Source organism: Lepidochelys kempii, chromosome 9 (assembly GCF_965140285.1).
Source record: "Lepidochelys kempii isolate rLepKem1 chromosome 9, rLepKem1.hap1, whole genome shotgun sequence".
Taxonomy (NCBI): Eukaryota; Metazoa; Chordata; order Testudines; family Cheloniidae; genus Lepidochelys; species Lepidochelys kempii.
This window is the reverse complement of record NC_136388.1, coordinates 73,841,389-73,869,043: the sequence shown is the minus strand read 5'-3', so window position 1 is coordinate 73,869,043 and position 27,655 is coordinate 73,841,389. Positions and strand designations below refer to the sequence as shown.

Here is a 27,655-nt window from a genome sequence, read left to right as displayed (position 1 = left end):
ATCTTGAAGAACAATAGTTACAAGAAGGTGAATTACTGTTTTTTCTTCGAGATGTGCAGGCCTTATCTGTATTTCACTACCTGCCCTCCTTCCCCACTGCTTCGCATATTGACTAGATTTGCGGTAGAGAAGGAACTGGAGAGGTGATCAGTCTGCCCCATCCCACCCCTTGTACCCTCCATATGGAGCATGAGGAGAGCAGGGATGCAGGTGCAGACCAACTACTTTTAAGAATTCTCCAGTCTTAGGTCAGTGGAGCGCAGGAATACTCAGTGGAATACAGATAGGGACCGGACATCTTGAAGTACTCCAGTTACAACAGGGCAAGTCACTTCCCTTTTCCATTATAACCCTAATTTTGACTCTATTCCTGAGGGAGTTGGGACTCTTCATATGTACTCTTAATCAAGAGGAAAGATTTGGGGGCAAAAATTTGAAATCAATCTGACAAGCAAATTTTGAATCATGACCCCCTGAAAAATGGAAATGATTTGGGGCGGGGGTGGGGGAAGGAAATGACTCTAGGTCTTATATCAGTCTGTCATTCTGAGGCTGTGTAGTCCAAGGAAAAGTATAGCAGGTATATTCCATAATAAAATGTTTTTGTTAAAGACTGTTGGTGAGACCCAAAAAAGATATGTGATGTTTACAATATATCACTGGTCAAAGGAGAGCCAGAGGATTGATGATTTACAGGATCCAGTCACAGCTTTTGCAAGTTGTTTCTTGACTAATTTGAAATCAAGAAGGGACTAGCTGGATAGTTCGAGGGGCTGGAGGTGGTGGAAGTTTTTTCACAACTAGCCTGTTGAGGTAAGGTCCCAAGTCCTCAAAGGCATTAGGTGTTTTATTTCTTTTGGGAATGGGAGTTAGGTATCTAAATAACTTTGAGGATCTAGGCCAAGATGTCTTGCTCACTAGCCATCACTCCTCAAAGGGCCTGAAAACTTTCCGCAGTAGGGGAATTCTGTCCTGTCTCATGTTGAGAGCACCAGACTCAGCTGAATGAAATGGTTGAGGTGGATGTACTTTTAAAGGGGGAATTTTACCACCTTTTGATAATTAGTTGGCCCTAATTAGGGTATTTTTAAGTATTGGCTACTTTGGAGCAAGGCTGTCCAACTGGATGGAACAGTGATCTGCCCCACTATGTTCAGTGTTGTGTAAATTGTTGAAATTAAAGTTCATGTCTTAAACCTTTTAAAAGTTATTTTACCAGGTGTAGTAGTATATATTTTAAGTATATTTTAAGCCTTTAACATTATTTTATTAGATATTCTATGTATGTACAGGTTCAGCTGCAGCTATTATTTGATCAATATCCTATGTCCTAAACAATCTTTTCTGCCCTGAATACAGTTCTTCCTAAATATTTATTTATGCTTTATAATATCCTCTCCTGTATAATCTAGGCTCCCACTATTTGTAGATGGGATAAAAAACATCAGTTGAGAAGCAAAGTAACTAAATTAAAGTTACATCTAATTATTATTTATTTAACAGGGAGAATTCAAAGGAAGGAACAGAGCTTATGTCCTGGGATTCTGAGGTGAGATTCCATATACAGTATACTGATGCTCAGTTGTCTTAACTATAAGATTATTACAACTAAAAAGGGAGTCACCAATCTTGTCCTATTGTTTTATGATTAAGTGAACAACATAGTTTTTTCCTTAACTATTGAAGTGTGTTTGCATGAGAGAGAGAGACAGAGCACAAGAGCAAGCTGAAATAGTCAAAATAGAGCTGCAAAAGTGTTGAGTATAGTTCCTGGGTTCCTCACTAGAAAGGAATGGGTGCAGTCTGCTGATTAGCTAGAGGTATAAGAAAGTATCTCTTTTTGTGTGATTTAAATACTTTTGCAAAAATAAAATATGAAGTATCTAAAAACTGTCAAAATGTGATGAAACAAATAGCTTGCAATCTAACAGGCTCTTATGTTCTCAGTGCCTCAAATTTGTACTTTCGAGTAGAACAGTGATCGAGTAGAACTCCTAGTAGGAGATGTTAAAATGCTATGTTAAAGTAAACAAACAAAACCTCTGTATCAAAACTGTCAAAAGTAGGCAATGGTTTATTACTTTAGGAGAAACATTACATAGCTAATAAAACTTTCAATTGTTTAAATTTCTGCACAGATTGTAACGTTCACTTGCAAATACACACTCCGTGATTCATAATGTATGTGGCCATTTTGCCACAGTGAGCATATCATTAATTGCATTTAACACAGTGCAGTTTAAAAATACCAAAAACAGATTATTGATCTTTATCAAAACATTGACACAATTACAATAATTGATTTAGGGTTTTGTATAGTCAGTGTCATCTACCAAAAATTAGATTTAAAGTATGGGATTTTGATGGACAGAAACATTGAGAGGACAGATATTCTGTTCATCAGTTTAGAGAGCTGAGTTTTGCATCTCAAGCTAATCCCCAAATCTCTTTATTTTAAATGTCTTTCAATTTCAGCACTTTCTTCATGTGTTAAATTTTAAAAAAATAAAGCATGACACCATTTTTTGTAGTGGGAAACCATTCAGTCCTTCATATATTATATACAAGCAATTTTCCCCTTGGCAGATCAACATTAAAGAACCCTCAGTGATCATCCTTAGTTATTCTGTCATTCTCCCAGTGGCAGCTGGGCTAGCGGTGGGGTCTGTCAGTAATACTTGCTGCAGAAGTAGTAAGGCTGGAGCAGGTAACCACTTGGGTTATTCTGGGGGAATGTAGCCAGACTATTTTATGAATATGCTTGTCAGGGTTCCCTTCCCACTCTGAACTCTGGGGTACAGATGTGGGGACCTGCATGAAAGACCCCCTAAGCTTATTTCTACCAGCTTAGGTTAAAACTTCCCCAAGATACAAATCCTTTCTTTGTCCTTGGACAGTATTGCTGCCACCACCAAGTGATTTAGACAAACATCCAGGGAAAAGGACCACTTGGAGTTCCTATTTCCCTAAAATATCCCCCCAAACCCCTTCACCCCCTTTCCTGGGGAGGTTTTAGAATAATATACCAACCAATAGGTTAACCAAGTGAGCACAGACCAGACCCTTGGGTTTTTAGGACACTAAAAACCAATCAGGTTCTTAAAAGAAGAACTTTATTATAAAGAAAAAAGTAAAAGAAGCACCTCTGTAAAATCAGGATGGAAGGTAATTTTACAGGGTAATAAAAAGATTTAAACCACAGAGGATTCCCCTCTCTCAACTTCAAAGTAACAAAAAACAGGCATAAACCTCCCTCTTAGCATAGGGAAAATTCACAAGCTATAGCAAAAGATAATTAAGCTCATTTTCTTGCTATTACTTACCATTTTTGTAATCTTTTAGATGCTTATTTCAGGTAGGGTTTTAGGAGATGTTTTTTTCCTGCCCTGGTCCCTCTCTGTCCTGGAGAGAACAACAAAGAGAACACAAACAAAAACCTCCCCCCACAGATTTGAAAGGATCTTCTTCCCTTATTGGTCTTTTTGGTCAGGTGCCAGCTAGGTTATTTGAGCTTCTTAACCCCTTACAGGTAAAGGAGGGATTTTATGCTACCCTTAGCTGTATGGTTATGACAGTGCTTTGCAAGATAAGTTTTAATTTCATCATCTAGATGTACTTTTACATTTAGTCCTACCGTTTATTTTCTACATGTCCCCATAATAAGATGCATAAACGGTGCCAAACATTGTATGATCTGCAGTACTGCATATAGACTGTAATGGGATATCAGCATCAAATAAATTGGCCTGATGGCAGAAAGTATGCCATGCAGCATATCTTCAGAAAAGTAAAACATGTTTCATAATAGCTTAAATGAAATCCGAAGTGGCAGGACAAATTTCTAGTTACAGAAAATGAAATCAGAACTAGAATTTAACAAATAATGAACACTCCATATATATTGCATTGTGACTAGGTAGCAATGAAGAGAAAGTTCTAAAACTGTTTTTGTTAAAGCCAACAAAATTTTAAAACCTGGTTAATGAACACATTTTTCAGCAAGAGAGCTTACCTCAGGAGGAAGTGGTTCTCAATGTTATCAGATCATTTTATTTGCAAATTGAATTCCTACTGACTATGAAATGCAAATATTAGAATGGGGTGGTGGGCTGGTAGGGTAAGTGCTGACTGTGATACTCCTTTATGTGTGGGCTCTCATATGAGACAAGGGTGGTGGATGGAGGAATTAAGGTGTGGTGCTTAGACCCGTGGGTGGAGGAAGCTTCTCCTGAGATGACTCTGAGGTGACCCTACTTTCTCCTATTTCTAGGTTAATTTTTTAAAAGTTGGGGCATTGCTTTTCCTGTACCTGTTGGTGGCTGACTTATTCCTGGCTGTGCCTGGTAAAAGGAAATTGGTTTAGAAGCAGGCTTGTGCAACTCTATCCGACCGATAAATGTGTTACCTAGATTCTTTGTCCTCACAGTATTCTGATCAATATACAGGGTGTGGTCAGATTTCAATCATATGAGAAACCAAGCTACTGAACGTTTCATTGCTTTAAAAAAAAAAAAAAAACCTAATACTAAAAATAAGGGTTTGGAGCATGTCCACTTTAGCTTAACAGCTTTTTAGAAACCAGGAGACGATTCTTATTTTAATGTGAGCAAGTTAATATTGTCATCTGACCTCCCAGGCTCACAGCCCACTTCCCTCACCTCCACAGGCAGACTCTGTCATTGCCCAACTCTGGCCAGCAGAGCACACAGTGCTGCTGCTCTCCCATCGCTACCCTCCACCAGCTCCCTGCCATCTGGCTGTGAATGGACATGGGAGCAGCTTCTGGCTTCTCCAAGTTGCTTTTTGGATGCGCGGACATTCTCACGGAGCAGCGAAGGTTGGGGACACAGAGGGGACACCCAAGCCCAGTAGAGCAGGGACAGAGGGAGACAGGCACAGACCTGGGGAGGGTGGGAAGTAAATGGAAGGACCACTTGGAGAGAGTAGGAAGGAGCCAGGAGAGAATAGGCTCCCAGGGTGGGGTGGGAATCCTGCAGATTAAGGGAACAGAGGGGGATTCTGGAGGGAAGACAGGGACTGCTGGAGTTGAGCTAGGAGGATGGGGGTTCAGGGTGGGGCGTGGTAGGGCTACAAAAGAAAAATTAACTCTGAAGATAAAGGAACAAGCAGAAAGAAAACACGGAAGAGAGAAAAGAGAAAAATCCAAGAGCTCAGTTTCTCTTTAAATTCATTTATGGAAATGTTTCAGAGTAACAGCCGTGTTAGTCTGTATTCGCAAAAAGAAAAGGAGTACTTGTGGCACCTTAGAGACTGACCAATTTATTTGAGCATAAGCTTTCATGAGCTACAGCTCACTTCATCGGATGCTCAAATAAATTGGTCAGTCTCTAAGGTGCCACAAGTACTCATTTATGGAAATGAAGATGCCAAAGTATTCCAGAAATTACATGGACAGATTGCTTCTGTAGGATGAGATGGGGGCATTGGCAGACCAAGTTGTGAATAGGGGTGAACAGAACAACCCCACAGTTCACTGTATGGAAAGGAAATACACTGCTCTTGGTTGCTGCTTATTTTTACTCTGCTGATTGTGGGCATTCTGGATATTTGTATGTAACCTTTGTGTACTACTGGAGAGTTTAGTTGTTTTTGCTGGGGTTAGTGTGCGCACTTATTGCTTGTCCAAAAAAATGGTCAGCTGTTCGACTTAGTCCAGAATTCCAAGTAAGTACCAGGTGGGGCGTTCACTATTTTGGGCATAAACGTTTTGCTATAAATTGTTTTGAAATGCAGGATCCATGTTGTTACTCCTAATAGAAGTGCTATTCATTAAACATCTTTATCTTTCAAGAAACAAAAATAGGGAAGATTAAGCTTTTTTTAAAAAAACACAAAAAGGAGTTGTGAACAGTTTGACTAGCAAGGGAACATGGATAATGTGCAATCCAGGCATGTCAAAAAGTTCTTGGTGATATACAGTATTTATGCTTTCTGCTAATTCAAGAATTGCAGATGGTATTCTTAACAAACTGTCAGTGAGTATCACACAACAAATATGGTGATGTTTTTCTAAGCAAATTTGATATGACACTATCCAAAGTAGCACACTGTGTAAAGTGAGCTCTGCTGTAAAGCTGTACTCTGTCCTGTGTCATAACACTAAAGTGATGCATGTGTTATTGGCCACATATATGCTGCTTATATGCCTGTTAATATGATGTTTGCTCATGCAAGAAAGGAAACTTATAAATATGCAGATAGGGTTGCTTTAAAAATGTCAGACTTTTGTATTGCACTTTATTGATTAACTGATGTAAATTTAAAAGCTACAGGCATGTAAAAAATAAGTGATTTATGTTTATATCATAGGTTTTATAGGCGGTTAACTATATTCAGAGAACTTTAATATTACATGATAAATGAAATGTCGAATACTATAATCAAAGGTGGAAAGAGTCACAGTAGAAAAGACAAAAGTCCATATTCCCGTTTCCCATGCTCATGGTATTTGAACAATGGCTTGAGTACTTCCTACACCTTTTACTGTTAACAATATTGGCATATGGCCAATACACAACCAAGTTTTATGTCTGAATAGAAGATGCTCCTCAAAAGTAAGACAATAGCTAGTAACTCTGGTTCAGTAAAAAGCATATACAAACATGGTATTTTGCCACCAAAACTATGAAATTTTGTTTAAATGAATTTTTGTTTTACAAATTTTAAATGATGTAAATAAGGGAAAAACTAGAAGCTTGGTGGCATGATAATTTTTCTTGGCTGTGTACTGTAATTTAAAATGGGCTTCATAATATAAAGTTAAATCTGGAAAATGATTATCCCAGTATTGCATCTAAACATTTGTGATCTTTTTTAATAAACTCCACAGCTAAAGAATTAACTAAAAAGTTAAATAAGTGAAAAATGCCTTTTTTGGCAAAAGAACATAACTTTATTTTTAATATGTACTTCCTTTTATCTACTGTTGTTTCCTGTACATGGAGAAAATACATATTAGTTGTTTTAAAATTCATGTTTTAATAAAAATAGTTCTGTAAAAATATAACAACTTTGGGTGAATTATATGTATTTAAAATAGATAGTGCTTAGTCATCAGTGGGGCTCTCAATCAGTTAACTCACACGATTAACTCAAAAAAATTAATCACTATTAAAAAAATTAATTGCGATTAATTGTACTGTTAAGCAATAGACTACCAATTGAAATTTATTAAATATTTTTGGATGCTTTTTTACATTTTCAAATTAATTCAATTACAACACAGAATACAAAGTCTACAGTGCTCACTTTATATTATTTTTTATTACAAATATTTGCACTCTAAAAATGATAAACAAAAGAAATAGTATTTTTCAATTCACCTCACACAAGTACTGGAGTGCAGTCTCTTTATCATGAAAGTGAAAGTTAGAAATGTAGGGTTTTTTGTTACATAACTGCACTCAAAACCAAACCAATGTAAAACTTTAGCGCCTACAGGTCCACTCAACCCTACTTCTTGTTCAGCCAAACGCTAAGAGAAACCAGTTTGTTTACATGTACAGGAGATAATGCTGCCCACTTCTTAATTACAGTATCACCTGACCATGAGAACAGGTTTTCGTATGGCACTGTTGTAGCTGGTGTCGCAAGATATTTACATGCCAGATGTGCAAAAGATTCATATGCTTCTTGATGCTCTTGATGTATTGCAGTTTTAAGAACACTGGATAGAGATTCTGTAGGTGTTTGTCTGAGGTATCGAAGCAAATGCACTTTAACTTAGAGCTTGGCTGTAGACAATGGATCATGTGATGCGGTCTGGATGAAAGCTGAAGACATGTAGATAAGTATAGCAGTCAGTAGGTTTCCGGTATGGTGTGGTGTTTATGTGACCATCGCTTATTAGCACTGTAGTGTCTAGAAAGTGGACCTCTTGTGTGGACTGGTCCAGATTGAAGTTGATGGTAGGGTGGAAATCATTGAAATCCTGGTGGAATTCCTCCTTCCCATGAGTCCAGATGATGAAGATGTCATCAATGTAGTGCAAGCAGAGTAGTGGTGTAAGGGGACGAGAGCTGAGGAAGCACTGTTCTAAGTCAGCCATAAAAGTGTTGGCATACTGAGGGGCCATACAGGTACCCATAGCAGTCCTGCTGACTTGAAGGTATAAATTGTCCCCAAATCTGAAATAGTTGTGGGTGAGGGCAAAGTCACAAAGTTCAGCCACCAGGTTTGCTGTGATGGTATCGAGGATGCTATTCCTGATGGTTTGTAGTCCGTCTTTGTGTGGAATGTTGGTGTAGAGGGCTTCTACATCCATAGTGGCTAGGATGATGTTAATTGATTTATCTCGTTAGACTGACCTCACACTTGGTAAAGCAACCCCCATCCTTTCATGTATTTATACCTGCTCCTGTATTTTTACTCCATCCATCTGATGAAGTGGGTTCTAACTCACGAAAGTTTATGCCCAAATAAATTTGTTAGTCTCCAAGGTGCCACAAGGACTCATTATTTTTGCTGATACAGACTAACCTAGCTACCACTCTAAAACCTGTACGTGATAAAGAGATTTCACTACAATTCCTATATTAGGTGAATTGAAAAATACTATTTCTTTTGTTTTTTACAGTGCAAATATAAAAATAAATATAAAGTGAGCACTGTACACTTTGTATTCTGTTGTAATTGAAATCTATATACTTGAAAACGTAGAAAACATCCAAAAATATTTAAATAAATGGTATTCTATTGCTTAACTGCGCGATTAATCGTGATTAATTTTTTTAATCGCTTGACAGCCCTAGTTATCAGTTATGCCTCAGTTATTGGACAGTCTCATTAATTATTCATTTTTAAAATAAAAATACATATAAAACTATAGTAACATAATGAGGAGTGTTAATAAAAACAAAGGAATTCAGAGAATGATACATTTTTATCCATAGCTCTCTCTATCTCTTGTGGATTCTGTACTATAAGTAAGTGTGGCTGCATATTTGCAGAGACTTCTGCAAATAAAGAATAAATAAAGATTAAGGAAAGTTTCTTTCTTTAACTTTGAATTTTTTATTACTATCAATTAGTTTGATGGGAGTTTCTTTAACCTCTGAATTATTTTTACATTTCTGCTGTTTGTATCACTGTGGGGAAGAGCATTCAATGGATTGGCTTTTGTAAACCTGAAAGACTTTTAAAAGTTATTGCTATAAACATGTCAACAGCTCATATTCAATAGAGAATTTTAGTAATTTTGCATGGTTTTTTTTTAAGGTGCTTCCTCTCTACATGAAGTATTCAACAGAGGAGTGTTGCAAAAGTCTGGATGTACTATGGAGCCTCCAAAATCATTTTTACTGTAAGTTTTGAATATTTTCTGTTCACTCTCTTGCACTATTTGCTGGGGTGTCTACAAGTATTTGGTCTATTTATGCTAATTTGACAATCTTTTGAGAATTGTTTTGTTCAGTAGTTTTTAAAGGTTCCCTTACTGTAGCATCTGGGCACAGTTTATATAGATAAAAACAATACCATACAATAGCTTCTCGAAAATGAGGAAAATCTACTTTGAATATATAACAGTGAACCCAGTAGCAGCAGTAGTCTATGAGGAGATTTCAAGGACAGCATTAATGGAACGCTTTGCTTCTCTGTGGTCACTTTTGGCCTCAGGCATGTATCTTGTAGGACTGAATTTCAGGGATGAAGTTCTGCTACTAGGAATGCCCTGTACCTGCAGACTTTACCCTAGAGACTTGATAGCCAAAGCTTTCCTTCCAAATGCTTTTATCATTGTTAGGCACTGTGGGAAGAAAGAATGCTGATGACCACCAGCAGTCAGGAAGGCAAATTTCTTTCTGTATAGCAATGCATGGTTGGATACATACATAATCACTGTGTCAAGCTTCAGCTATTGGGTAATGCTGGAGGCAGGGTAGCAGAGCAGACAAACTTATTCCTAGAGCTTTTAAAATTATTTTAGCATAAAATAAACTGGCAGTAAATCATGGTTTTAAGAGTTTTTTATCCATAGACCACTGACACCACTTAATCAGAAATGTTTGTCCAAATAATAAACTATATAATCTTATAGTATTTGTACTCTTGTTCTATTGTTATGGGTCAGAGTAAAAAAGGAAGACTTGTTGTTACTCTGTTGTCACTCTGCCTCTAATTAGCTTACATCTCAGTCATATCTCCTGTATCCTATTCCAAGAAAAGTGCTTTTGGGCATGTGTGTGCATGTGCAATATTTAGCTGTTGTATGGTGCTTTTCATCTGTAGAGCTTAAAGTGCTTTGCAAAGAAAGGAACTCTATCTCCATTGTATAGATGTTGTAACTGGAGCAAGGTCATGCAGCAGGTCAGTGGCAGAACTGGAGATATTTGGCTCCAAGCAGTTAGAAGATTTGCTGCGACACTAAGCAGAGCTTACAAGTTTCTTGAATCAGACTTTGTCTCTTTGTGTTGTAATCTCTTGAAAATAAAATGTATTCATATATATTTTTCAGGGCTTAATGTATGTGTAAAGCTTCTATAATGCAGATAATTGGGAGTACTGTGATATACCCCTAGGGATGATACTCCCTAAACAACATCACATGGAAAGGAGTTTGAGGAAAAACATTGGTTTTGCAGGATAAAAACCTCGTTCTCTATGTGTCATACAATTTACTAGAGGTATAGATGAAGAGAAATGTTGTTTATCCACATCCAGCGTGGTTGGGTGGAAAAAAATCACCCATTGCAGTATGACCTTTGGAGAGAAATAACTTATGTTTTTTTAGTTTGTTTTTGCCGCTTTTCCCCCCCCAAAATATCTTTAAAGACTGAAAAATTGGTGGGAGCTGCTTCTTTGTTGTGTTTCACATTCTTAGGCAGTTCAATCAATACATAGCATCCCATTATGAGCTACAAGGTAGCAGCAGTGTTTAAATGTGCAAGTAAATGGTTGCAACTTGTCAACAAAGACAACTCTGGTCCCCACACAAATAACATTAATGGTGGTTAGATTTCACATGCCCCAGATATGTTCTATGTTGTTGCTGATGTGGCAGGGGCTGGAGATCCACATCAGTGATCAGCCCTTCTACTAGATCCTGTACTAAGACGATTCCTGCCCCACTGCTATCCTCTCGACAAAATCCTCAGCATCCCCTTGTCTCAACTGTCATATCCTCCCTTTCCAACTCCCATCCAGTGTTAGGGGATTAATGATAATCCCCTTTTGAGAGGGCTTTTGGAGTCAGCAAAAGGAGCCTACTGATCGTAAATAGGAGGCACAGGACCTTAAGGTGGGTGGTTCTGAGCAGCCAGGATTTACTGCTTTTGTGGATGAATTGCATGTGATTACACTATTCTGGGCAAACACAGACACCTGTGATAGGATCATTTGAATTACTTTCATGAGAGTAGTTCTTTTGGGGGAAATGTGGCCCTTAATTATTACAACTGCAAGTCAATAAATCCTACATGCTTTAAAATGTAGAATACACCTTTCTCTTTAGATATAGCTAGCTATACATAAATAGAGATGTACAGCTGTACATACAGTGCTCTCTCATTATAGACATAGATCTGTGTATATATAACTATAGATGCAAATACATACCTATATAGACATAGCAATCTTTTGTATCTAGAGATACACTGTGGATGTCTACAGTGCTAGATATAGATAGAGATCTCTGGCTGTAGCTGGCTATCTAAAGATATAGCTTGCTGAAGCAAGGGCCAGTAATCTTTGTCTATGCCTATAGAGAGCTACAGCTAAGAGATGTTAGATATTTGTACATAGCTATAACCATAATGATGTAGCTACATCATTATGGTTATAGCTATGTACAGAGATTTAGCTACAGATCCAGCAGTCAAATGATAACTCAGTCACAAGGCATACTTTGTACAAAATTTATCATAGCGCTATAAACACATTGTGACAGTTTGTACCCTTATTTTCACCTTTTTTTATGTGATTCCTTCCCCCCAAAAGAATTCTTCCTTTATGTGTGCGCTGCCTGTTGAATTGCTTCCAGGGTAGTTGAGCCAGAGAGAGACAAGACTAAGATGATGCCTGCAAAGATAGTTAGCCATTTTAAAAATGGCATTTTTTCCCTCGAGTCAAAGCTCCCCAGAGGTGGTGTTTTGTTTTTTTAAAGAAGGCGGCATTTTATTCAGTCCTTCATTTTACTAACCCTATGGTACTGGCTGTTTTGCGCCAACAGAGTTATGCCATGGCCATTAGGCAGACTACATTTTTGACAAACAATTTCCCACCTTTTCATGTGAATATCTTCTAGCATCACCACTTACTCTGGCAGGGAAGGAGCCCTGTGAATGTCATATTTGCATAATAACTAAATGAGAATTATTTTAAAATGGTGTAAATGTCAGTGTTGTTTAATAATGTGCAGTCAGCCATAAGAAATTGGGGCTTTAAGCTAACTAAAGAATGTCTAACATATGCATTAGATGTCACCTTATTCCTGTTTTAATTTTCAGGAGTTTGAGACCAGGGTCTGATCCTACTCCCCGTTAAGTGACAAAATGCCCATTGGATTCAGAAGGGCAGAAACAAGCCCCTAAATAGGAAAATTGTTTTAGAATGAAGGAAATATTCGAGTTCTGGCAAATTAAAGTGTCAGTGAGTCTGAAGTTGCGATATCATAGGTAATGTCAATGGGCAGTGGCAGTTTGTCTGAGTAAGGATGGATTAGTCCCTACTAAGCATTGAAGGCAACTTCAAAACTTACCATTCAAATGTTCGAGAAATTTTTGACCCCCCCATGACTGACTCTGGGGTGGAGAACGGACAGTAACAGTTTTTCTCAAAATTAAAAATATTGATAATTTCTTTGCTTTCTCGGGTGGTGCAAAGGGCCATAAACTGGCAGCAGTGTGGAGGACTATAGAGCATAGCTTTATGCCTGGCTCTCTCCCCTGAGTGCCCTTCAGTGAACTCTGCCCCCCCCACTCCTGAGATCCTGCATAAAGGATTTGGGGTCTAGTAACAGTGTTAAATAAAAATGTAGCATCAAGTAGCCTAGCCATTTAGATAAATTAATGCATCTAAAGAATTAAAAGATAGGCCTTAGATGTTTTCTAAAGCAGATGGACACACGGCTGTAAGGTTTTGTTAGCAGAAAATTAAACTTTGCACGCTATATTTTATTAATAGACAAAGAATGTTTATTTCCTAGCTGTTTATTACCCATAGGTCACAAGTGCTCACACCAACATATATATTGTATCTGTATGGATATAAAATGGACTCCAAGTGCCTCTAATATAACTAAAATATAGAAAAGAAACCCTTTACAAAAGCCAGCACCTATTTAAGTATTGTAGAACCCTTAATTCCTCTCCTCCCAGTATCTTCTCTATATTTTTTTTCAAACCCCACCACATTGCTTCAACTTTCTATTTTATCACTTATACCAAAATCATTGGGACACATACTGTGGTCCTGAATCAAGTGGGAATTTTGCTCCATTAACAACAGAATATAGCCCAAGAACTATTTTCATTTTACTTTTCCCAATATAAAAAATGGATATGCCACATTCTTGAAATTTTAATTTACAAGTAAATTTCAAGAATCTTAAACTATGCCTACCTAGTACAGATAGTCACAGCTGGTTTTCAGTTTATAAAGGGTCAGTCAAAAACTTATTCATGTGATCTCTAATGCATTTTTTAAAACTTAGTTGTCTTAAGTTTAAAAGATTATTTTGCCAGTTTATAGATGTTTTTCATAAAATGTATCTGCTAAATTAGCACTGATCACTTAAGACCCAGCACTGAGGAGCTGGTCTTGCTCCCAAGTTAAAGCATTTTGGTTAGTTTATGTACAGAAATGCTGTAAATGTTTTCAGAGAGGTAACTTATGCCATTTTGAGATCAGAATTTGTGTGCTTTTTTTTTAAATATAAACTTCTCTGATTAAATTTCTATTAGTTCTAGTGGCTACACTTATCTTTTCTCATCTGTCCATACTGAGATCAAATGCTAAGTGCAGGATTAGAACTAATGTAAGATCTGTGAAGTAATAAATTAACACTTTAGCAGTAGAAACTGGTACCACTATTTTAAATACTTAAGTGTATCAAAATCATGAGCACCACCCTTTCAAGAAATGCTGATGTGCAGACATATATGTCAATCTTTACCAAGTAATTTGTAATTGATGTAATTTTGCCTCTACCGTTCACGATTATTATTCTTCACCAGGCATGCAGACTAAATAAGTGGGGTTTTTGGTCCTCTCCTTAGTAATGCAGCAAGGAATGGAAAATACCCCTTTACTCAATGTGGTCTGGAAGGACTGAACTTTATAAATGGTATGGCCTGTTGCTTTTCATATCTATAGAGAATGTAGCGTCTGGGATTTAACTGCATGTAATGCTAGTATAGTGGTGGTAATGGGCAGACTATGAAAAATGCGTGTTCTTCATCAGATAGAAGTTAATTTGCTTGCTTTGAGTAAGGCCAGCCATTGCTTTTCACAATCCATTATTTCCCCACTGCGTGTCTTTAACACATACACCTTTGACTGGGGTTCAGGGAAAGGCCTGGTTCTAAATATTAGACTAATGATGAAAAACAGCAGAAGGTTAAAGCCATGATACAGTCATTTGGTATGAGCTCCTTTAAGCAGCTGGGACTGTCACTGGATCTGTTCATTCCTAAAAGAAATAAGCAGTTAATTGAGTGGAAGTTATTCCTGACACAAAACAAACATCACATTAGATTTCACATATGTAACCATTTTGCTGTACATGTACGAGTGCTTACAAATAAGTCTATGTAAGAAACATGGTTGATTTTATATAACAGGTATCAGACATTCCATGGGACTCAGATATATACGTAAAGTGAATAGCCTTAGTTCCCATTCAGTGCCTAACGTTAAGCACCCAGGTTTAAATATTCTAGTACTCATGGTAACATGCTACTTATTTTTAAAAACTACAGTAATGAGCGCATAGGTGCGTCTGAAAATTTTACCTATGCACACCACCACATTTCAGTGACAAAAACTTGCTTAAATACTGATAATGTTTTGTGGTAATTGAAATACACTGCCTCATATGTTGTTACAGGTAAAGTTAAAAAAACAAAACACTTCTAGTATAAACCTATATTGTCATAGGTTTGTAACTTAAGTAAAATAATTTCTTTTCAACTGAAACCTGCTACAGTCGAACCTCAGAGTTATGAGCACCTTGGGAAGGGGGAGGTTTGTAATTCTGAACAAAATGTTATGGATATTCTATCAAAAGTTTACAATTGAACATTGGCTTAATACAGCTTTACTATACAGAAGAAAAATGCTCCTTTCCTTTTTTTTTTTTTTTTTTGAAGTAGTTTACATTTAACAGTACTATATTTATTGGTCTCTGCTGCTGCTTGATTGCATACTTCCAGTTCCAAATGAGGCATGTGGTTGACTGGTCAGGTCAGCTCATAACTCTGAGGTTCTACTGTATGAAGATCTTGGGTGAAAACCTGGTGCCGCTGACTTTAAGTCCTGCTCCCATTAAGGTGTGGGAGGGATTTTTCATTTTGGGAGCTGTCTGCAGGAGATAAAACCTCAAAATTTCTCTCAGCTTATAGTACTCACTCTCTCTCCTGTAGTGAAATAAACAAACAAGTTTAACTTTCAAACAGGCTCCAGCTGCCCCTTGTGACTCCTACACCTCTCTCTCCGTGTACTCAGAATTGAGTATGCTCCTATGGTGTCCCCTACAGGAGGAACAGCCTCCCCACTCTCTCCTTAAAACCCACCAATCTTTCCTACATGTCATATGTTTGTTTCTTCAGTGAAAGGAACTGGTTTGTCTGTGTGAAGTGCCAGCTAAGTTTACGAGGCTGGATGTATATTTATTTTCAGGGTTAAAGTACTGCTCCCCAGAAACCTTTGTCTGCAAACTACTTGTATTCAAAAGCAAGCCTCTATGCACTGCTCTGCTTATTGTAAAAGGGCCCTAAAACCAATGCTGATTCCAACTGGTGGAGGACTCCTCAGGCACTATGTATGGCTGGCTGCTGAGGATCCCCTCAGAAGCCCTGGAGACTACATGTAGTTGAAGGGGTGGGGGCTTTAGTTTACAGCAAGCAGAGATTCCAGGCAATGTTGTGGGGCAACCTTGAAATTGCTTGTAACTGTCTCAATTATACCACAGAGCCAAAGGAGCAGCCCAGGTTTCAGAGCAGATAAAGGTGATTTGAAGCCACCAGCATCCCTGGGCTTTGAATTTTGTATGAGAGCCTCTTATTCACCCACCCTACTAGTTTGTTGAGGGTGTGGTACATCCTATTAGAGATAACAAAAAATAGGGCACATTTTCAGTGCTGGGATTTAATAGCTGATTTGGCTTAATCTTCATTTACCACATACCAGTACTACTTATCGTGTAATATCAATAAAAACTGTAACCCTTTCAAAGGCTAAAGTAGGGTTGTAAGATATGAGGAAAAAAGTAGAGGCTATTCTACTTATTATTCTTCAACATGCATAGACCATTTTTAGTACTTGTCTATTATGAAACATTCTCTAGGCTGTTCTTACTGACCTATTGCTCATTTTGCTATTTTATTTACAGAAAAGAAGTCTCCAAAATAAGTTTTGTTGCCTTAATGCTTTTTACTAGCCCATTTTTGGCTTCTTTAGAGTACTGAATCTGCACATCAACAACAAATGATATATAACTAACATGGATAACTTACATGTTTCTACATTGCTTCAGTCTTCTCAATTACAATAGTCTCTGTTTGTCTAACTGGTGATGAAACCATGTAGTCATCAGACAGGAGACCAAGGATTGGATATTGGTTCATGTACCTGTATAAAAAGTTTTGCAAAACTGTAAGTGGAATACTGTTTAAAAAGCTCAGCAGAGATAAACATCTATGTCCAGAGCAGTATCTCATCTTGGAGACCAAATTCAACCTTTCCCCCACAATACTCACTTCTAGATTAGTTATTGCGCCCAGATTGGTTTAAAAAGAGTTAATATCTAAACCATAATTTTTGAAAGGCTTTAGTTAATTGGTTACCAACTGAAATTCTCTCTCCTCAAAGGCATCCACTTTAGAAGTGTGTGTTTCCACATGTATTACTTTTTCTTTTAAAGCCAAACACTCATTACTAACTATATGCCATGATTCTGTTCAACACCCATTAATTAGCATTAAGGGATGCTCAAAAGACACAGGCATACAGTTGCAGAGGACCAAAAAAAAAAAATGGCGACAGTATGGACATGTGTGTTCTCAGCCCAGGACATGTCTACACTACAATCTTAAGTCGACCTATGTTAGCTCGACTTACAGCCACCACAGTAATTACTGCGATGGCTGCTGGACACACTACCGTCCTTCTGTCAGTGGTGTGCATCCTCACCAGGAGCGCTTCCACCAACTGAAGAGGGGCAGTGGGGCTAAGAGACAAGGATTTCAGCTCCACACATCTCCCTGCCAGGAGCAGGGGGAGGGCAGCCACCTGGGGCTTTCTGTCTCTGGCAGGGAGATCCAGCCCAGACTCCTGTCAGTTGCAGCTTTCTTGTGAATTTCATGGCTCCAAAGGAGCTGTGAAATTGACCAGACAGCCAACAGTCTTAACTACACCAGCCTAAGTGGAGGTGTAATAGGGCCCATACATTGGTGGGAGCAAGGCTGTAGTATAAACACTAACATAAGCGGCCTTATGTCAACCTAATTCTGTAGTGTACACCAAGCTTTAGTGTTGTTAACTCTGAAGAGCAAAATGGATTAAATAGTACATATTTTTTATCCCTAAAGCAAGCAAATCTAAATCAGCATTCACATACAGACAGAGATTGCCATATTTATTCTGATAAATACAAATGTTTTGAATAAAAAGTGCAGTAAGATAGATTTCCAACTAAGTCTTAGAACACTGGCATTTCTCAGACATATACAACTTTCTAAGGTTTAGTTTATCAAGTGAGATTCAGAGGAAGGAACACACATTTATCTTCACATTCTCCAAACACTTCATTAAAATGGTCAGTGGGACTATATAAAGCACATCCTCCCCAGACATTTTTCTTAAGCCCAGATATTAAATAAACATTTTATAAGAGAATCTTGTAACCTGACGTTTGCAGGCCACTACTGCTGTGAAAACCAGTATAAAATGAAAATTAAAAAACGAATTTTAAGAAAGAATTATATTGCTACATTACTTTTTTGTGATGATAGACTTTGTTACACCTGTGGATTGATTACATGATAATCTTTCTTGCTTCAACCTGAAGAGTTCCTAAGGAAACCAAAAATAACATTTAGTGAAGAGTTCAGAATTATCATTTTTAACTCTGAAGTCACAAGAAAATAATTAAGGTTAAACTCCTTTCAGAAGACACAATGGAATCAAATTTGGTTATTCCAATAGACTGGGTCAGAGGAAGGCCTACAGGCTCTACCTAACAGTCAAGGGTATTACTAGGGGTTGGGCAAAAATTACTCCTTTTTCAGGAGAGACAAAGGTTGAACAGGTTGCAGAACTCCCCTCTCTATGAAGCATGCTCATAAATTCCTCTGGCATCCACTTAGCATGGAGGAAAGGAAGGGGCAGCTGTTGATAAGTATTAAAGATTCTTACAAAGGAATTTTATAGTAATAGATGGAAGAAGTGTCCTGCAAACCAAAGACTTATAGTTTTACACGTAGCAGAGCAATTAAAGGAAACAGCACTACTGATCTGTTATCTTGGCAGATCTTCTCTACCCCACCTGCTCTATCTTCCACCTTAAATTCTAATGATTTACACCGTTAAAATTTGAATTTTCTTATAGTCCTCAACAGGGTAAGAGTAAATAATAGACTTCATAAAAGTGCAGCACAAATGAACACTGTTTTACCTCTTGCTGCTGTTTAATAAAAGTCTCCTTCTCTTCTAACATTGAAGTAAGTTCATGCAGCCTCATCTGGAAGTCACTGTTACTTCCATCTCTTCTTGAAATATCTTGCTGGAACTGGTTTATCTGGGACTTTAAAAAAACAAAACAGTTACGCACATGGTAAGGAATCTAAGGAAAATAATAGCTCTGAAGTCTACACATCTTAAATAAAGCTGACTTGCAATGAACAAACAATGGAGTTGTGCCCCTTTTTTTGCTGCCTTGTGTTTCAAAAAGATCTGAATTTTAATTTTTTTTTTTTGGTGGGGGAAGAAAAGAAAAGCAAAGAAAGAAAAGGAGGAAGTTCAAGTCTTTCTATGTTGTTTTTCCTGAAACATGCTACAGGCGATAGGAGAACCGGTAGAACTCGGATAATTAAAAACTTGATTGACAGGAGAAGCCAATTTTATTCATATGTTTAAAACTGTTGGTTTGTTTTTAGTTAACACCTATTTTTCACACACACCTGAACAGGAGAAAAGATGGCTTAGTTAAAAGTTAAATATAAATCTAAGACCCCCAACGGAGTCTTCTGTCAAAACTGTGGAACACTAAACTTGAATTACTGAATTACCATAATAGGTTAAAAAAAACAAAGAAAGCTTTTCAGGCCTTTTTAATACATAATGAACTAAAAAGGCAAAAAGTCCACCTTTTCCTCCTTTGCTGGTCACCTTTAAACTAGAATTAAGCTAATTTTATCCAGTTTGTGGATTTATTTTATTTAATGCACTACTTCTCCCATGTTTTGCTGCTGTTTGTTTTCTGTTACTTTATGATTATTTAAGATTTCTATTATGGTAGTGTCTAGAAGCCTAGATAACGATCATGACCATGAATATATGGAAAATCTAAGGAAATTATGGTCCTGTCTGTGTGACTAGTCCTGGACATGACTCTGAAAATGAAGGATTTTCATCAAATAATAGAAGGATAATTTTTTTTGATTCTGCATCCTACTGGCATACACTTAAAAATCCAAATTTTATTTAAAAGTTTTATATCTGCTATTGGTACAAAACTCCAACTTTATTTCTTTCAGGACTCCAACTGAAAGAAATAAAAAGGGAAAAGATATTTGTATTTCCAGTTTGTCCACTTGGTACATTTGTCAGCACTTTAGATCTCATCTCCCTATGTTTGTGTGGATTCTCACACAGCAAGAAACCACATTAAAATAACCAGATTAATATAAAAAAAAATGGTCAGGGAGACTCAAGAATAGGTCAACTTCAATTAAATGATTTTAGCTCCTTTTTGGTGCAATGGCGTGGTTCCGAGTTAAAATAAAAGCACTAGTGAACTACTAAAGTAATAATGTTGTTTGGTATCAGTAAGTTTATGAAACTCAGCATGCTCTGGTAAATTCTTTTGGTTACCAATTATAGCACAAGTTAGAAAGATCTCTAAGCAGGCCAAATATAAATACAGTACCTTTGTGTGACAGAGGTTTTATAGGTACAATTTAAATCAGGATCTGTCTTATTCTATGAAAGCTGCCTTTCTGGTTAGTTTTTGCACGCTCGCAAAATACATGAATCTTTTGTTTATGCTCAACTCACAAGTCTCTAATGTGTAGTAAAACTGCCAACCCAGTTTTGGAGTCAGAAAAGATTCTGTAAAATCTGCTTCTGAAGGGTGAATTATTAGTTTTCAACCAAACACAACGTGAACAATAAAGCGAGGATTTCAATGGATACAAAACAGAGACCACTATCTCTAATTTCAAACCACAAAATAGCTCAAGTATGTATATTTGGTTGGTATAAGCTTCTTCCATTTTGTAATTTTGAAAATGGAACCTGCCACTTTCCTATATCCATACTTTGCTCAGAAATCTGTATATGTTTATGAATGTATATGTTATAAGATAACCAACATACCCTAAGATTGCGGATCTCTCTATCTTTATCCTCTCTCAAGTTGTTAATCATCTCCACGTAACGACTAGAGAGCTCATCTGTGCTGGTTTGTATCACTGGATTAGAACAGGTCTATGCAAAACAAAATTATAGCACTCTTAATTATTATGTATTTACATTAGATGAGAAAACAAGAAAATTATCTTTACATGTCACTTTCCCTCCACCGTATGAATTCTAAATCTAGTGAAGCTGGATTTAGGAGTGAAAAAATAGTGACAAGAAAATAAAAAAAACATTACCTTCATTCTCAGGTTCTGGATCTCCTGTTCCAAGGCACGCTTGCAGTATTCCACTTCTTTTAACCGACAGTCCTTCTCTCCCTCAGCATATCGGAGAGAGATGATCTGTTCCTCCAGTGAACGACATTTTGCAGCACTGTCTCTGAGTCCTTGCTATGAAAGCAGCAAACAAAAAATTCTTAGATATGGTCAGTGAGGTAGTCTCAAGGTTTGTCTTTGAGCAAAGCTCAGTTTTGGGTATACAGTTACTTATGGTGAGCCATTTTTTAACTTATTGTCCTACAAACTTTATTCATAGCTGATTCATATCAGCTGGAGAGCCAGATGTTGGGAGATGCTGCACATATTCAACTTCTGTTAAATCAATGGAAATTAAAGGCAGTCCGCACTTCCCTGCGCCAGGCCTTTAGTGTATATACTGTATCCAGTGTTGGTGTAAGCATGTGTGGAAAGAGGTTGGGCATTCTAGGAGGTAGGCCAAATTCACTCTAGAAGCTGTGAAACTTAGCACTGGATTTTTCAAGCAAGTAAGTTCTTCAGATCACTAGTTTTGGACAAAATTGCCTACCCCCAAAAGACTGCCCAATGTTTATTTGATATAGTGGGTTAAATTCTTAATAGGCTTTCACAGGTGGACAACAATTTCAATTGTACATGGAGCATTACTAAAAAAAATTTAAACAAATTACTAGCAGACTCAACTTACTGCTTCTGCTGGAGTGGCTATGAATTATGATATTTTTGGCAATTACCATATCCTACACAGAACACATTTCCAGATCTCATTCACTTGCAACTGATAAATACGATTTTTTTAAACACACACAAATGTATTTTTAAAAATTAATGTAGAAAAAATAAATTGGATCCATAAGGCTCCATTACATGGACAGAGCAGCATATGGAGCCTTAGTATAAATGAGAATTGGCCCCTTTATTTTTCTAGCCAGAACCCTATGTATTAGATCAGGGGTAGCCAGCCTGGGAAGGAGCCAGAATTTACCAATGTACATTGCCAAAGAGCCACAGTAATATGTCAGCAACTCCCACCGGCAACTCTGACGATCGGCACCTCCCACAATCAGCTGTTTCTCGTGTGCAGGAGGCTCTGGGGGGAGAGGGGAGAAGTGAGGGCATGGCAGGCTCGGGGGGAAGGGGCAGAGTCGGGGCAGGGCCTGGGGCAGAGCAGGGGGTTGAGCAATGAGCACCACCCAGCACATTGGAAAGTTAGCATCTGTAGCTCCAGCCCCGGAGTTGGCATCTATACAGGGAGCCACATATTAACCTCTGAAGAGCTGCATGCAGCTCCAGAGCCACAGATTGGCCACCCCTGTGTTAGATGTCTGAACATCTCCGGTAACAGTACTCGTATAAAGTGTTCAGAACAACACATTCACATGTTACAGAGAATGCTGATCTCTGGTCTCTCTCCTTTTTGTTGGAAGCTGTTCTACCAAGAATAGATTTGTGAAAGTTGTTCATAGAGCTCAGTATTTATTTTAAGTGTGAATTCTTGAGGGATAGTAAATTTGTTCATAATAAATATATGAATTTACCTGCTGTTGGCGATTATTCTCTCTCACGGATGCCAACAGTGCTTCATACTCCTTTACCTGAGATTCTTTAAAAGCCAGGTCTTTCTCTAGTAACATCTTGTCAGTTTCCAATTTCTATGAGACAAAAGTACTTGTTATGAATAGCTACTAAAATTTGTCAGTATAAATAAAAAAATGGATCCCCTTATTTTTAAAAGAAACAAATGAATTAAAATGACTAATTTATCACAAAGTCAAACTAAATGAAACAAGACCCCAAAGTGTGTACTTAATTCTAAATCAGTTTTGTTGGATATACTTTAAATTCTATCTGTGATTTGTTTGCTCTGTTACAATACTGCACACTTAGCCCAAAGTGTCCGTGGTTACATTATTTTCTATATAGATTCTTATATCATGATAGTAGTGCATTAAGCAACATGACTAACATATGTTACGTTTGTTCTCTCATCCTGGTCAAGTTAAGCACCATCAAGTGAGGGTAGACATAAATTCTCCACCGTATATATAGTTCTATTATTTTGCTGTCCTGTCTTCCTATGCTATGCACATCATCCTGGTATCAGAGTATCCTTCATCAAAACAGGCAATTACCTATACAGCTAATTATTAAGGGAAAATCATCATGCAACAGTAGTAACTGCAGTGGAGTTTGCTGCTGGGACAAGATACTAGTCTAGTCTAAATTTTTCTTTATGGACTAAAGCTGATTCTTGCAAATACTTGAAACAATGTAATGTAAAAACTCAGATCTGTGTTATGCAGGAGGTCAGACTAGATGATCATAATGGTCCCTTCAGGCCTCCAAATCAACCAACTGAAGAGATCAGACAATGGAAACTAAATTTTGCAATGACCTACCCCTAAGTCATCTTGTAGATGGCAGAGCTCCCCACGCAAACTGCCAAAAGTGGAAAGTACAAGTCGCAGTGATTTATCTGATGTCACTCTCATCTAGGAAAAAGAAAAGGATTGATTTCAGATTCTTTGTGGGATATAATCTTTGACAATAACTAAAAATAACCAAACAACAAGAATAGTAAAACTGATTGTCTTTAGTTTAACAGTATGGGATTTATTTGAAATCTGTTTAGAGACGTTAGATAATTTCAAACTTGGACATTACATTTACTCTGCAGCTAACTAATTTTAGAAACAGAATTGTAAGAGCTGCTCATGTCACTTGTACTTTGAAATCTGAATCCATGACTACAAGGATGAGACTTTTTCATTCACTAAAAACAACACTGTCAGTTACACAAAATTATTTAGATTATTGCCTCATAATATAGGACAAAATAAACATTCCAACTAAGAAAGAATAAGAGAAATAAAGAAGAGTTTCATATTTGCACACAGTGGGAAGGGAAAAAAAAATAATATTTCTGATTTTCAGCTATATTGTGAGTTTACAGCATTCAGAATTAGAGCAATTACAAAAAAAAAACCAAAACCATTAGTCATCACTCCTGGGAAAGCACACACCAGTGAGTCAATGTCTTTGAGATCTGCCAAACTAAGCTTTCACCCCAAGGACAAAAACCATTAGATAAAAACACCAGCTCCTCCCTTTAGTGGAGAAAAGCAAAACAGATTTAAAAGGAGTCAGTAGTGCTTAGTAATGCTGTATTGGCTGTCTTCTTTTTCCATTGTTAATACACTGAAGTGGCGGAGTGCTGGGCCTGTTCATATTAAAACAATATGTTATTGTAGTATCTCATGGTGCAACAAGTCTGTTTTAAAGTTATGGTGAAGAGTCAAGTTGTTTTCCTTTAAAGGATACAAAAACAGCTCTAGCTACTGGTAGGATCAATGACTCTTGGGATTATCAGTGAAGGCTTGGTATTTATATAGTAAAGATTGTAATCTGATCTTTTTATGTCTGGATCAAAATGGATCATGTTTCCCTGTCTACTTAATTTTCTTATTAATACGCAGCACTTTTGAAAGCTTCTTTCACAGGATTCCCAACATCTCTTCTTAGTTCAAATTAACAGAAGTGTTTTGTAACACACAAGATTAACACTAACAATTTTAACTGAAAGAAATACCTTTGTGTAAAATAAAAATCAGGATCAGCTGTTATTTTGACTACAGGGGTATCAAAATAGTATTTTAAAGCAGCATCTACGAGCTCATGGTACTCCCTCATTATTCCACCTGCTGCCCCTGCAGCAGCTAGCACTAGAAGGGGGCTTCGAACATAACGTTTATACTACAATTCCTAAGCAATGCCAGATGAACTAAGGAGGAGATTCAGTTCTGACTGAGCACATTTCACAGCAGTGACCAGAAAAGCATACCACTAAAATGTATAAAGGATGGGAAAAAAAATACTGAGAATAGCAGCTTTCATTTGGAACCTTGTGTTCTTTTCTGATTACCGCATATCCAAAAACATCTGGCTAAAGGGATCCAAAGATGTGTGACAAAGATTACTAAGAAAGAACATGATTGAGGTATATAAAAAGCGAGGCACACTTTATATTAAGATTCACTTATAAAGTGTTAAGTTATTAATAGATGTCATAAGGAAGTTACAGACATGAGTTATATGTGTTACAGGTAGTTACATCAGATGATGTTATAGATGGTTACACAACATGGATTGTAAGCTATCAATAAGATCTGCTGAACTATAACTATTAACAATTCAATAAAATATCTACTAATCACTTCTTAATATAAAACTGTGACCAAATAAGGAAAGGTACAGACAAGGTAATCCAGATGCTCCTATTTAATCCATCCTCATAATGTGAGGAGACTTCCAATCAAACTGAAAGGCGAGAGATTTAAAACGGGTAAAAGGAAATGTGAATAGTGTAAAAAAAGTAATTAGTTTGTGGAAATGACTGCCACAAGACATCAAGGCCAAGCCCTTAGGAGGATTCAAAAAAGGATTAGATGTTTATAGGAATAACCTTCACAGTTACATTAGATAGAATAAAAATGTGTAAGACATCAGTGCTTCCAGGTGTAAGACAATCATTAACTGCCTTAAATTAACAGTCTTTTTTGTAGATTTGCAAGTAATATTTTTCGTTTGCATACCTGCAGGAGATAGCGAATTTGCTGCTTTGTCAACTCTGACAGTCCTTTGGGAATCAAACCTTCAATATCTTCTACCTAATAATGAAGACAGAAAAACAAACCAATTTGTTGGCTTTGACATCTCGAATAAGAATTCTTCCTGTATATCACAATGTGATTCCTTCATTAAATTACTCTACTGCTGGGAAAACATGAGAAAGACAGAAAACTCTGAGAAATGGAATGCACACAGATCAGGGTATATCCAGAAAACTTCCAAAATGTATGTCTTACATTGTATATAAAGCTAATTTAGATGGAGACATTAGTTTGAAGCATATTTATTTTTTGCTGATGAATAAGCAAAAAGTCTGTCAATTTTAAATGTGTATATTTTAGAAATAATAAACAATTATGTTCCTATTCTGGAGAAATAAAAGTTACACTGAGTTGCAGCTACACTAGCCTGTGATGTGATCAAATCAAATCCTACATGCTAAGTATGGACAGACTTGGTCAGTCAGTCATTGGAGACTAGAATGACCTACATGCTGCAGGACATGCTATACATGATTTAGTAAATGGAACATTCCAACAGGATCACAGCAGTTAGAGATTGTAACTGACTAATCTGTTTGCATTTGTCAGTCTAAATTCCCTTTAAGTTTCATTTGGAGGCAATATCTTACTTCACTTCTTGTGGAGAAACAACTCTGTGCAGTGTTGTTAAAAACAGCTGCTGCATTTGTGGGAGAGTGAAAGTGCTATATGTTTAAGTATTTACAGTAGGAAGCTTTTTAAGTGACATACATCTTACCCAGGTTTTTACCTATCTTGTCAGTTTTACAGACAAACACACAGGAAAAAAGTTTTAATGTTTGCCCCTCATAAGCTACTATATAATGGTACTACAAATCATTTAAATGTACATGTTTAAAAACATCATATTTAAACCATATTGCTATAGATCTATTTAGGAATCCTACTGTTTCCTAGGTGTGCACAACTATCAAAAATTGTCCTCCTTATATTACAGATTGGGCTAGATCCTCAGCTGGGGTAAACTGGCATAATTTCATTGAGTTCAAAACTGAGAATCTGCCCCATTGTTATTACCAACAAGTAGTGACCATTTGGACTGGACTCCTCTGAGTGCTTACTTGACTTGTAGATTCATTGTCCTGTGTCCTGTAAAACACACACAAAAATGACAGATTAACAGCGTGCCTCTTGCTGATGTGAAAGAGTAATGAAAAAAAAACCTGCCCAATCATGAGAAGAAAAATGGGCAGGCTTCGGCTCTCCACCACATTTTTAATTTGGGGATCAGAACAAAGGAGGGTTAGCTTCAGCCCAACTGGCCTCTTATATTCCTCGAGGTGACAAGCAACATCAGAGAGCCATTACAATTGCTCTAAGCACTGCCAATGCCTTAACCAGTATCTTGATGAGTTAATTCCTCGGTATTATGAAAATCTTACTATTTTCTACAGACTGGACCAAATTCATTCCTGGAGAAACTTTACTGCCTGAACAGGAGGCAAATCTTTTCCTGGACTCTGTTGAACATCAGTGGTGGGGAGGAGAAGAATGAGGAATTTTAGAAAAACTTGTGATTTGTTTTGAAGATACAGGAACTCCTCACTTAAAGTTGTCCCGGTTAACGTTGTTACGCTGCTGATCAATTAGGGAACATGCTTGTTTAAAGTTGTGCAGTGCTCCCTTAGAACGTTGTTTGGCAGCCACCTGCTTTGTCCACTGCTTGCAGGAAGAGCAGCCCACTGCAGCTAGCTGGTGGGGGTTGGAACCAGGGTGGACCGGCAGCCCCCCCCCCCCCCCCAATCAACTCCCCCCTATCAGCTCCGCACTCCCCTAAGTTCCCTGTGCAGCAGCTGCTCAGCAGGCTATCAATTGCCTGCAGTTCAGCTGTCCCTCCCCCCACATACTGCTCCTGCCCTCTGCCTTGGAGCTGCTCCCAGGAGCCTCCTGCTTGCTGTGCAGGGGAGGGGAGAA

General features: G+C 37.5%; 1 protein-coding gene and 1 long non-coding RNA gene across 2 annotated transcripts in view; one reads left to right on the top strand and one right to left on the bottom strand.

Annotated features, from left to right (window-relative positions):
• Positions 1-27,394, top strand: LOC140917640 (uncharacterized). Its single transcript, XR_012160936.2, has 3 exons — positions 1-1,549; positions 9,238-9,322; positions 25,670-27,394. It is a non-coding gene; the product is annotated as an uncharacterized LOC140917640 (long non-coding RNA).
• Positions 11,806-27,655, bottom strand: part of POF1B (POF1B actin binding protein) — a 47,150-nt gene continuing 31,300 nt past the window's right edge. The window contains exons 5-14 of the mRNA XM_073360894.2: positions 26,803-26,830; positions 25,664-25,738; positions 23,471-23,563; positions 22,610-22,723; positions 21,054-21,206; positions 20,773-20,883; positions 18,851-18,979; positions 18,173-18,249; positions 16,692-16,806; positions 11,806-14,647 (exon numbers count right to left, since the gene is read on the bottom strand). Coding sequence (XP_073216995.1) covers positions 16,698-16,806; positions 18,173-18,249; positions 18,851-18,979; positions 20,773-20,883; positions 21,054-21,206; positions 22,610-22,723; positions 23,471-23,563; positions 25,664-25,738; positions 26,803-26,830 — 889 coding nt within the window. The 3' untranslated portion in view covers positions 11,806-14,647; positions 16,692-16,697. The remainder of the gene's footprint in view (positions 14,648-16,691; positions 16,807-18,172; positions 18,250-18,850; positions 18,980-20,772; positions 20,884-21,053; positions 21,207-22,609; positions 22,724-23,470; positions 23,564-25,663; positions 25,739-26,802; positions 26,831-27,655) is intronic.